Here is a 12,669-nt window from a genome sequence, read left to right as displayed (position 1 = left end):
ATGGTCGTCCCGTCCCCTACTCATTTGCTGGTGGCTCGATGCCGATGGTGCATTCAAACATACCGTACTATGTGTACGCATTCCTTAGGCGTTCCATGCGTTGCCAATAACAACACATTTGAAAAGCCTACCAAAAACTACGACTTCGCGAACCAGTTCAGTTTTTTAGTTGGCCGCGCCGCGGGGCGCGGGCTCCGTGTTCCTGCAGACAAACAATGAGAACAGCTTGAAAGACCTCAACTCTATTTTGATCAATCAGGATCATCATGTCAATCAACAGCGACATATTTGCTTTGGAGTTTGGTCTGGAGCTAGCTAGCTCGACTCCTTCTCCGAGAGCTAGAAGTCAAAAGCTGGACCAAACAATGATTTGTGATTTCGGCCAGCGCCTTATTGCAATAGTTGTCGAGCTTTAGGGTCTGAACTTCTGATCCCCAATGATCAGAAGAAGCATGTTCACCATCATGGCGTAGAGATTTTGTGTGGAAGGAGATTGATAACTGTGGCGTCCATGTAGTAGTAATGCGCTCCTTCATCACACCCCTGTGTCATGGGTACGATGTGAAATTTTCTCCGTTCGCTCGCGACTTATTGGCTTGTGTCGGAGGCCAGCACTATGGAATCAGCGGTCAAGGTAGCCTGTTCGTGCTTCAGCTGACCGATGAAGGGTTGAAACTGTTCAATCGAGGAGAATGGTGCGACACTCTCTTCAGCATAGCCTGGAGTGAGAATAATGAAAGGCTGTTAGTCTGTGGCTCCGGAGACGGTTCTATTCAGGTACTGTATAAATCATTATACCTACCTTAATATATACCCCCATTCATCACACAGAGCCTCGGCCAGTGTATATTCACTGTATTTTTCTAGAAAAAATAAACTCTGGTAATATTCACCACTGCAGACAAACGAGAGAGCTTGGAAGCTCAGGGCCCTACCCTATGCTTTTTTGCTTGCCAGGGCCGGAGGAAGGAGTTTTGGAGTGGTCCGGCCTACCTTTGAGGGGGGGGGGGTCCGGGGGACCTCCCCCGGGAGAAAAATTTAAAATTGACGTGAAATAGAGCGAATTTGGGCACCTCTTAAGGCTCCAGAATATGCAGAAAATTATAGTAAAAGAACACAAACACAACTTTTTTTTAACCATATCATTAAAGCCATACAGTGCCGGTCATGGAGTCCTGAGCTACTTCGAAGCACATCACACGTCGGCAGTACAGTCGAGCCATGTACCTCTGGATTTTTGTACACCGGTTTTGCACGAATCACATGGACCATCCAGCTGGGAAAGTGGTCCGGCCATGGCCGGACCAGCCTGACCGGTTCCGCCGGCCCTGCTTGCTCATCATGCATGTGATGTGCCAAAGCCGTGTGAACCCTGGCTAGCGCCAAACGATACTGAAGTAACGTCTGTTGCTACGGCGTTAATATTTTTTGTATATTTTTAATTTTTAATTTTTTTGTTACGTTTCCTGTGAACGGTAGGCATATGCGGATAATGCCGGCAGAAAAATTGGCAAATTCGGTACTTTTTTGGTAAGTTTCCTGCATGTTTGGTATGTGGATAAAGAAATGGAGCAGAATTCGAGGAATTGCCCGCCATAGGTTTGTATGGTTCTGCCAATTTCACTGCTTTTCGAGCAGAATCTGCCACCTTTTCGAGCATTATCCGCACACCCCTAGTGACCGGCGCTGACTCTGCCGATCACGGGCGTTCTGGAGTCGACGCGATGTCTGTCCTGCCGTTTCCTGTGACCGGGGCTGACTCTGCCGATCACGAATGTTCTGGAGTCGACGGGATCTCTCTTCCGACGTTTCCTGTTACCGGCGCTGACTCTGCCGATCACGGACGTTCTGGAGTCGACGGGATCTCTCTTCCGACGTTTCCTGTGACTGGCGCTGACTCGCCCGTTCAGGATTATTTTGGAGACGACGGGATCTCTCTTCCAAAGGTTGTTTTAGCTGACGCATCATGTCACATATTCGGCAACTAACGTCCATTCTAATTGCATTTCTTCATCTCCCTACTTCGTATTTCTTTCAAGAAAATCTCCCTAGACAGCACTGAGTCGTTTACATAATACGACTCCCTGCTATACATCTATATACGTTATAATTATTATGCTATCGGCCTACATGCGATTCCCGGGATGGTCGACAGGCGGCCCAGCCAGCCTGCTAGTGGGATCTCGGCCTCGCACACAAATCCACACAAAATGTTACTGCACTGAATGCATTCCCCCGATACACTCCGCATATATACTCATTCTCTTGATTGTACCGTATTCTTGATGGTACGGGACAGGTACGGGATAGCGTCAGGCATGCCGATGGCACAAACAAACCAAAATATATTGTGGCCAGCTGTCTTGGCTGGTACGGTACGGTACGGTACGGTACGGGACAGATACGGGATAGCGCCAGGCGTGACACAAACAAACAAACACCAAATTAAAGCTGTGTGGACCCTGGCTAGCGCCAGACGTTACTGAAGTAACGTCTTCTGCATAGCTACGGGAATAAATACTGTTAATACATGTACACCAGTAACACCACTGTACTCTGTAGAGAAATAAATACTGTTAATATCTACTCCTTTTTAGGATTCAGACTGAGGTAAGTATAAGTCGGATATACCCTTCACTGGAGTGTATATGGAAAGTATACGCCATCAAACAAACCTCGGCCTTCGGCCTCGGTTTGTTTTTGGTGTATATTTTCCGTATACACCAGCTCAGGGTATATCCTATACATATTTTTATAGCCCTGGATTTTTGAAGAACTTTTATAAGGATGGTCATGTGCATGTGTGCGCCAGTAGTACACAGTACAGCTATAATGACCATGATGACTTAGTGCCACGTGTACCTGGTGCACCACACCACTATAGTTTATGCGAATGATGTCATGGGGTGAGCCAGCGGATTTTCTAATGGGCGCTACAAAGTGCTCAGTATACAGCATGGAGTCATAAAATAAATTATGGTAGGTATTTTACGGCTCCCTGCTGTACACAGCGGGGGAAGTCAGTGGATTTTCTAGTGGGCGCTAAGCATCCAGTGCTGTGCCTTGAGTGCTCGACTTTGCCAAAGCATCTCAGATGATGATGTAATCGCATAACCTCTGTACATGTACCAGCTGTGGTCATTGGCACCATTTATTACGTTTAGCATGTTCACATGAATACAGGGAATTCATAGGGACCCTCCATCGGAAAAGGGATGACGATCAATGACATAATATACGTTGGCAGTGGTGCAGTGGAAAATAAGCATAATCTTCTTGACCAGCACTTAGCAGTTACCCCATTTTATTTGTACTTCTTCTATCATGAGACTCACAGGTCATTATATTATTGCGACTGGCAGCTCTGCATGCATGACTCTTAGTCTTGGTCTTGGTCTTACTGACACGAACCCTTAAGTAATTGAGTGGGCTAGGCATGCCCACGTAGGCGAGGCCCATGCCCACATAAGTGTGCTTGATTGTTCATGGTCATGACAGGGGATGTTGCGCCCCATCCTCACACCGGGTGTTTCCTTTGTCAGTTTATGTTGTGTGCGTTTGACCTTTTGCTCACACACATACACACAGACAAAGAATGTGTACTGACTGTTGCCTGCATGGACAGCATGCCATGGTCCTTGTTCCCTTGATATTACTTATCCTTCTGTCAGACTGCTTAGCGGAATGTGTCAACTAATTGCAGAGTGCTGGGTACCTGGTGGACCTGTGTCATCACTAAAGCTGACAGTACACTTTAGAATACAGCAAAGCACTTCGCAATGTGCTACTCCGAATCTTTACACTACACGTGTAAGCACACATCTGGGCCAGGATGGGCTGAAATCATACTTTAGTTGTTGGTGTTGCCTGCTCTGGCTACTGTTCTTCTACCACAGTTGAGAACTTTCACACCATGGCCAGTACTCAAGGTGTTTTGTTGGTGTCTGTGTCTATCTTCACACTTCGCAACACATACTTTGCCCTTGAGGGATAATCTAGAAAAAATGAAATTCGGGTGTAGAACTGGAACACTGTGCGGGTGTTTTGTTGATCGGAAATTGAAACTTGGAGTAAATAACCTTGTTTGGGCAGTGTTGCACCACAAAGTACGGCATGTACCCGTAGGACGTCCATTTCGGAGAGGTGCACATCCTCTACTTGCGCAAGATGAGCGCGAGGAATGTCTGAAATGGCTTCGGTGTGTCCATTGTCGCCCTCGGCTCCAGTGTGATGCTTCCTATTTACTTGGTATGGGGATAGGCTAGAAAGGGAGGCGAGTCTCTAGTAGGTGTGAAAGATACACTGCTAAGTGTTGTGACGAAAGTCTGAAAATACAGTAAAGCCTGCCCTAACCGGACGCCCTTGGCGCAGCGGAAACTGTCCTGATGTGACAGGATTCCGCACAGGGCTTTGCTTGGTACAGGGTCTGGCAAACACGGGGTTCACTCTTCTCAGTTTGAGGCCGTGCATTATTATCGATCTATTCCACGAAATGAACACAGTTTCGTTCATGGGTAGGTGGGTCGAGGAGAGTTTCATTTTGAAAAACATTGATACTAGTAGCTGAAACATCGTTCCGTGAAACTTATCGATAGTACCAGACGGCCCCGTACAGTTTTTTATTGGTTGGGTACATGATTTGATTACACCATCACCACTACCCCCACCCCATGATTTCTGCTGGACGAAAGTATACTTCTGTGTGCCGAAGTACACTTTCAGTTGGCTCACTCATTCCTTCCTACAGGGTAGTGTTGATTCTCCAAGCTCTCCATTGCTCTGTTGATCTGTACTGTGTGTGAGTTTCATGCCATAGGCTACTTAGAGCATGCTTCCCGGTCTGTTTAGTCTGCACTCGTTCCTTTGTCTGGCAAGAACGTTCTGATTTGTTTTGTGAGTATTGATCGCATCATACATGATGATTATGTACATACCTATTGCTCCTAACGTCGAGACTGTGCTTTCCTACATCCAAGTGTTTTTCCTTGTGTTCTTTTCTTGTCGGTTGTGTGATGCTGCTCTATGCTCTCTTACAGCTATGGGACACGGCCGTTGGTGCTGCCAATCCCGACGTCGCCATGGTTCCACACCTTACGTTGAAGGAGCATAGCCTGGAAGTCAGCGATGTCTGCTGGGCTTGCCCGCGCGGCGGCCCTCAGCAGCTTCTCTCCGCCTCCTGGGACAGCTCTGTCAAGCTGTGGGACGTTGAGGCAGCCAAGGGCTCACTGCGCACCTTCCGAAGCCACGCAGGACCGATCTACTGCGCCAAGTGGTGCCCGCATGCTCCTGGTCTCTTTGCGTCTGTTGCAGGTAAGCCATTGTATCCGTCTGAGCGAGATTAACTGTAACTAATTAACTGTAGATCACGTGCTGGCAAGGTCCGTTGAGCTCCAAGGAAAGAAGCGGTGTTTGCGTAGAGCAGTGAATCCATGCCATTGCCCTGCGTTGGAGGTCCTGGAATTAGAGAAGGTCTAGTCAGGGTTCTCCTCCACACACTTACATTCTAAGTAGAGTAGTTTAGTGGAATTTGTGTGTGTGTGTGTGGGGTGTGTGTGTGTGTGTGTGTGTGTGTGTGTACATGGTGTGTGTGTGTGTGTGTGTGTGTGTGTACATGGTGTGTGTACATGGTGTGTGTGTGTGTACATGGTGTGTGTACATGGTGTGTGTACATGGTGTATACATGGTGTGTGTGTGTGTGTGTGTGTGTGTGTGTGTGTGTGTGTGTGTGTGTGTGTGTGTGTGTGTGTGTGTGTGTGTGTGTGTGTGGATGCAGCTGATGGGACTGCAGCTCTCTGTGACGTACGGTCAGCGGCAACGGGCGTACAGAACGTCTTCCCATGCCACCAGGCCGAGGCGCTGAGCTTTGACTGGAATAAGTATGCGCCTCACTTGCTGGCGACCGCCTCGGTGGACGGCTCTGTGCGCGGCTGGGACACGCGGCACCCGGCTCAGCCAGTGTTCGTGCTGCAGGGGCACGCGATGGCCGTGCGGCGTGTGTGCTGCTCGCCGCACGCTGGCGATCGGTACGCGACGGCGTCGTACGACTGCACGGTACGTGCCTGGTCCAGCAGCGCCGCGTCTACTGCAGCGTCCGGTGGTGCCCTGGGCATAGGCCACTCGTCGTGCTTGCAGCAGCTGCACCATCATACAGAATTTGTTTACGGCCTGGACTGCTCACTGCATGAGCCTGGCCTAGTAGCGGACTGTAGTTGGGACTCCACCATCAAGGTCTATCATCTGCCAGCACTTGTTGCAACATAGCTATCATAACCTATCATCATTCTATGATATTTTTACTTGATTTTGTATTTGTTCCTTTTTTAACCATTCCTTTGTTTATTTTTTCAAACAAAAAGTTGAGATTTATTCTGTTCGGCAAGTCCCTGGACAACACAATTTCCCAATCCATTTGCATCAGTGATATCTCGAAAAGCGGCAAACCTTAGAAAAGTAGCAACAAGGGGCGTGCGCAAGGAACCACCGCAGGCCTCAGTGCGCAAGTCATCCCCCCCCCCCCCCCCCCTATCCATGCTATCATAACTGCTATCTATCAGGGATCGATCCCCCGGGAGTCGTCAAAAGGGACCTTTCGCACCCCGCGTACGGATGCGAAACGAATGCTCATTCGTCACCTGGGTTTGAGGATTCGTCAGAGTCCCTGCGGAGAACTCGTTTTCACGAATGGAAGCCTCTTCATTCGTGGCATGCTCCGAATCCGTCAGGTACACATTTATTTGGATAGGTACACATGTTTTGCAAGGTACACATTTTTCCCTTGATTCCATGATCCATGCACGTGTGCGTGTAAAAACCCGTACGCCAAGCTACCGGCGGCCGTATTCGTTGTTGCCATGCACATTTGCATGACGACTTGCGAAACCTGAAATCTGTTTTCAACGAAACGATTACGAGCCGAATCAAACTTTCGTTTCGCATTCGTTTCGTAGCAAATGCGAAAGGTCCCTAAATACCGGGAGTGGAAACGAGATCAAGGGCGCGTTTGGTTGGTACGAACTAGAACAGGATTCACCAGAACAGCGCGTTTGGTTGGGACTGCACCTGTTCTGGGTCGGCCAGAACATGTTCTGCTTGCTCCGGCCTCGAGGCCGGAGCAGACCGAGCAGTTTCACTTTTTCACAGTGAAACCTGGCGAGAACCTCGATTTTAGTCCCAAATGATCACGTGCATACGCTTTTGGGTTGGACTCGTTGTACCGTACAAAGTGACCATGCCATGGTGACCCATACACATTTTCAAGTTTCACACATTTTTCCACGAAAATGTGCTCTGTTTCTGGAGTACCGTTTGGTTGGCATGAGGCTGCTCCATGTGCACCAGCTGTTCGATCCTGTTCTACAAAAAACCTTCTCTATACAGGTCTACTCTCCATATAACGTAATCTCTGGGACCATGCAAACATTATGTTATATCGAGAGTTATGTTATGTAGAAAACCGTGTGTAAAATACAAGATGCACCTCAAAATGAAGGGTATTACAAGGCGGGTTCAACCGTGCAAACATATACACACTGTACCACCATCGACATCAGATACCATCAATGCCGCAGAATATAATGCACATACATGTAGGACTAAACTGGCTAGCTACGGCTACAGCTTGATTGTGCCGCGCACGTGAATCTACGTTGTATCGAGAGTGTACACGTCGGGGACTGCGCCGTAGGGTGCGTTATGCCGAGGTTTACGTTATGTAGGACTAAACCGGCCTAAACTGCCTAGCTACAGCTACCACTTGATCATACCGTGCACGTGAATTTATGTTGTATCGAGAGTGCGCACGTCGGGGACCGCTGTAGCGCGTGTGTTATGTCGAGGTTTATGTTATGTAGAATTATGTTGTGTAGAACAACATTTGTATGGGAGTGATGCTGTTTCGGCGCGGGATTTGACTTTTTTATGTACTAACGAGGTTTATGTACAAGTGAGAGTTGTTATATCGAGAGCAGACCTGTACTACAGATCGTGCCAACCAGGGAGTAGTACAATACCGGTATTGTACTACTCCCTGGTGCCAACCAAACGCACCCCTACTAGTACTAGTAAATGCGCGAGCGACGAGCGTGATCCATGCTCGCCTCGCGCTGCTGGATCAGAGCACGCCGGTTTTTTCAAATAATCTTTTTTGTGCCACAATCCCAATTCCGCGGGATTTTCAAAATGTCAAAATATATTTTGCTTCTTCCTGCAAGCGGAGCAGTTTTGACGTCTCCATACATAAACGGTAAACCTTCTCGTCAGATTTCCGCTTCCCTTTTGTAGTATTATCACTCTTCGTCGTGGATTCGTTGGCAGTGCATGGTCATACCGGACAGGGAGATGTCGGTAGCCATTTTACGGCTGATGTTTTAGGAACTTGGGCGAGAGGTGAGTAAAACCAAGCTTTATCGAGTGAATACTTCTATCACTGAATAGCTTTGTTTTGGTTTGTTACACACGCATGCACTCTTGGTGGCTTTGATTACTGAGGCGGAGCTATTTTCCTCGATAAATTACTTAAAAAGTCACGTCACTATCCGCGCGTGAATCGGGCCTCCAGTCATACATCGCAACACTGCGATAACGCCTACCGATAAATTAGGTGTCCTCTTACTAGTAAACGAGCAGACCACTGTAAATATCTCTGTATACACGTTCTGATGGACACTTTCTCCCAAAAAATACTCAAGGCTACTCTAAATTGCATTTGACGACGCTGAGGTACTCAAGGCGCTGCAAAAAATTTGCGCGAGGCGAGCATGGATAATCAAGATTAACGGCGTTTCCACTCCCGGTATTTGACGACTCCCTGCTATCTATCCTTCCCATCCCCAAACTCTAACGCCAACCACCCGCCGCCATTTTTTTCTGCTGAGTGCAACAACAGCAAGCAACACACACGCACACACAACATGAAAGAGTTCCACACGTGGCACTGGCCGGGCACGGGCACATCATTCATTATCATTATTATTCTGAACCAACACCAGTGGCAAAGCATACATAGAAGAAGATGTTTGCCATCCATTAGTGATTAGGCTTGTTGCCACAGCTGTTGTGTGTATACTGCATATAGTGTGGATTGTGTACTGTAGTTTGAATAGATGCAAAAAGAAAGAAAGTACACACAACCAAGGAAAAACACCGGCACATCCCAAGCCGGCAACCAGTTACACAGTCCTCAAAACACCGCCAGCTGCGAAGAGAACGGTTTCGCCACTCGACCCCACAATGTCAACGTTGTCCAGCAGCCAGTTCTGGCGCTGCATTAGGCCAACCAATGTGGCCACTGCGGCCAGTGTCACCGGCTGCCCGCCGCAATACAAGCCTTTTGGTCGGCTAATTCCGAGATAATGCAACTCCTTGCTCGCATTGTGCAGAAAACATTGCAGTTCCCTTTCCACGTCGCGCTGGTCGATTCCCTGTGTCTCCAGCACAGGCTAAATTATGTCGAGAGCTCCTGCTGAGAGACGCACATCCGAAAGAACGTATTCCTTCAAAAAGTTCTGGTACCTCTTCGTGAGCGTCGGCAGATTCGGGTACCCGACCCGTAGACCCTGGTCTAACACCACGCGCTTATACACAACGGTGCAGTACTTAGCAACAGTACGAGCGACATCGCATGTCAGCTCTTCGATTCTGACCTTCTCTTCCAGTCGAACGTCCTTCTCTGAGATAATGCTCTCCATGAGGGCTCTCTCTCCAGCAGGCTCCTCCCTCTCTCTCTCTCTCTCTCCAGCAGGCTCCTCTCTCTCTCTCTCTCCAGTACGACCAGTGCGACTTTATTTGCACTCTTCCAAAACTTGCGAACAGCTATAATGGGCGCTGGCCGTGAAAGGCCGAGTCGCAGAATCGTTAACGTCATTCTCGAGACCACCACCAGTTCTCCCAAGAGTAAATAAAATTTACTCTTGGTTCTCCTCACACAGATCTGTGTTGTGTAGAGCCGACGAGTCAGTTTATGTGGATGTGCACGCGTACGCCATGTTGGATTCCGTTGGGCGCATGTGCATAGTACGCTTCATGCTGTGGCCATGGCAACAGCTGATAACACGTAAACGTAATGGCGCCCTGATGGCGCCATGCATGCATGGCGCGAGTTAAGCGGGATTCAGGTTTTTACCGTACCGTTTCTATGGTTGTAGCCAATGAGCGACGTTCCCGCGGTGGCCTTGATGAGCCGATAAAGCCCGTGGTCAATGGATACGGAAAAATACGGTAGCAATAAAGCCCGTCGTCAATGGCACCCCGTACTCTGTCAGCCTAGCTCTGCAGGGGTCTGTGGCAGTTTTTTGTTGTCAGCTCAGTTTGCATCTCACATTCGACTGTGAACATGCTCTGGTACCTGGAAACAGCCTGTCCGAAAACGGCAACGTGAAAAGTGTCTATACATTGTGGTCAGTTTTAAACTCAAGTTCTTGTTGTCGTGAGTGGAGATGAAATTTTACGATAGTTGTGAATAAGCGAAAGAGCATGCACCTATCTATCTGCTAAGAAGCAAGCTGAAATAAGTGGCTAACATCGCGATCAGTTTTCCACTTTCTGTTCTACATGTACTAAAAAAAAGTAGTTGACAAGTTTCCGAACTTTTCTGATAATTTTGAGGAAGCGAAAGATCATGGACCAAGTATCATCCCATCTATGAGAAGCGGACGGAGCTGAAACTCACAAGCTGAAGGAGCTGAAACTCACAAGCTGTTGACGAGTTGCCAAACTTTTCTGATAATTTTGAGGAAGCGAAAGATCATGGACCAAGGATCATCCCATCCATGAGAAGCGGACGGAGCTGAAACTCGCAAGCTGAATCCACCACGTCCCCGATCACCACCCCTATACGTGTCTTGCTTTTATACCAGAAAGGCGAAAGACAAAACCTGAAACACCATCATAGGCTGTGTTTACATGAGAAATTTCAACCCGGGTCGAGTTCAGCCCGGGTTGAAAGTCTGTGCGACAAACAAAAGAGGTGAGCGTTTACATGAAGACAGTTGACCCGGGTCAAATACTGATATGCCGCCAAAAGTCCACTTCTACAGTCCTGTATGGTCACGTGAATCCGTTCGCGCGAAATTTGCATCTGCAGTGCTGTTCAAACCTGGCGCGAGATACGCACAGAAGTACGTTTGTACGATTTTCTTGACCCCGGGTTGATTTCAACCCTCCCCTTGGGGGGAGGGTTGAAATCAACCCGGGGCGAAATTTCAACCCGGGTCAAGCGCAATGCGTCATGTAAACGCGCCATTCACTTTGTGCACATGGCGGGTTGAAATCTGACCCGGGTTGAAACGCTTCATGTAAACACAGCCATAGAGGTCTGGCAGGACTTTTCGCCTTAATCAAGGCTGAGTGCGTACGGCCCCGGGCGCAGGCCAAGGCGCTACGCGCCTTGGCCGTACGCACTCGGCCTTGATTCAGCCGTAAAGTCCTGCCAGACCTCTATGATTGTCTACTTCACAGAAGCTTTTTTTGCGATGCGACACGCGATGCGACAGCCGCGAAACCGGGAAATCCCCAAATCGCAACCATCGCGGACCCCCACGCAACTGCCGCAACAGGGCCATCGCGGAAGTTGAGCTTGGCTCCACTTTTGCGATGCGACAAGCGATTTGGCGTACGATGTTGGCCTTTTCTACAGCAAAGTTGTACAAAGGTTCAAGAGTTGCCTATAGATTTGTACAAGTTGTACCAAACCGCGCGAATACCATGGTGACATACCCACCTGCATTGAACTTCGCGCCAAATCAGCAAGGCGTTGTCGCATCCCTGACTTCTTCTGTGAATGATATTTCGCGAGTTCGCATCGCACGCGTCCGTCGCAGATCGCGTCGCATCGCAAAAAAAAGCTTCTGTGAATCCCGCTTTACTCCTGCGGAGAGTATACTTACGTTTTGGATGCATAATATTATGTTGCCATGACTTGTACTTGTTGTAGGCACTTTTTTGCAATTCTTTCAGTGTACCCTGGGACCATTTGGCTTGAGATTTCTGCTCAGAGTCAAAAAGAGCTGAACAAGGACTGGGACGCTGGTTGTGTGGCGCCAAGAGTGCATAACCCCCCAGAGTGTGCAACTCCTACATACCCTGCTGTCCCGACAGAATTTCAAGTTGACGTCATTATTTATGACGCAATGCTCCTTGCACCAATGATTTACAACATGTGTACGGGTGTCAACGCATCACACGTTTTTCTTTGCAATAATTTGTACAGGATCGATCGGCTTCGGTCAACCACAGGTTCCGGATTCGTCTGATATTAATCCGTGTACAGCGCGCATTGCATCATCAAAATGACGTCAACTTGAAATTCTGTCGCGTCGGGACAGCACCCATAGTGCAAGTGGAGTTGCACACTCTGGGGGGTTATATACTCTTGGTGGCGCCTATGGACTTGGCCCTGGTGTAATTACAATCCCTGTGTTCCTGTAAAGTAATTAGTTGTAGCGTTCGCCATGTGTGCAAGGCTGTGCGGCCACGGCCGGGCGCGGGGCGGCTCCCAATAGGTTGGTGCATTCGCCCCCCCCCCCCCCTGCTGCTTCACGTCGAAATAGTTTTACGCCAAATTTGACGTGAAATTGCGCGTCACGTCGGAAGTAACGTGCATCTACGAACTGAACAACGTTACGTGAACGTGAAGTCTGAAAACTGAAGTCCGTGAAGAGAAAAATAATTGAT

At 48.5% G+C, this 12,669-nt stretch overlaps 1 protein-coding gene across 1 annotated transcript; it reads left to right on the top strand.

Moving 5' to 3' along the window:
• The first annotated feature begins 212 nt into the window (after window positions 1–212).
• On the top strand, window positions 213–6,417 carry LOC135804972 (peroxisomal targeting signal 2 receptor-like). Its single transcript, XM_065318952.1, has 3 exons — window positions 213–777; window positions 5,037–5,310; window positions 5,774–6,417. The coding sequence occupies exons 1-3, from the start codon at window positions 523–525 to the stop codon at window positions 6,259–6,261; spliced, it is 1,017 nt and encodes a 338-aa protein (XP_065175024.1). The 5' UTR covers window positions 213–522; the 3' UTR covers window positions 6,262–6,417.
• The last annotated feature ends 6,252 nt before the right edge of the window (window positions 6,418–12,669 follow it).

The sequence above is a fragment of the Sycon ciliatum genome, chromosome 1 (genome assembly GCF_964019385.1).
Source record: "Sycon ciliatum chromosome 1, ocSycCili1.1, whole genome shotgun sequence".
Classification (NCBI taxonomy): Eukaryota; Metazoa; Porifera; class Calcarea; order Leucosolenida; family Sycettidae; genus Sycon; species Sycon ciliatum.
The sequence above is the reverse complement of the archived record's forward strand: the minus strand, read 5'-3'. Positions and strand labels throughout refer to the sequence as shown.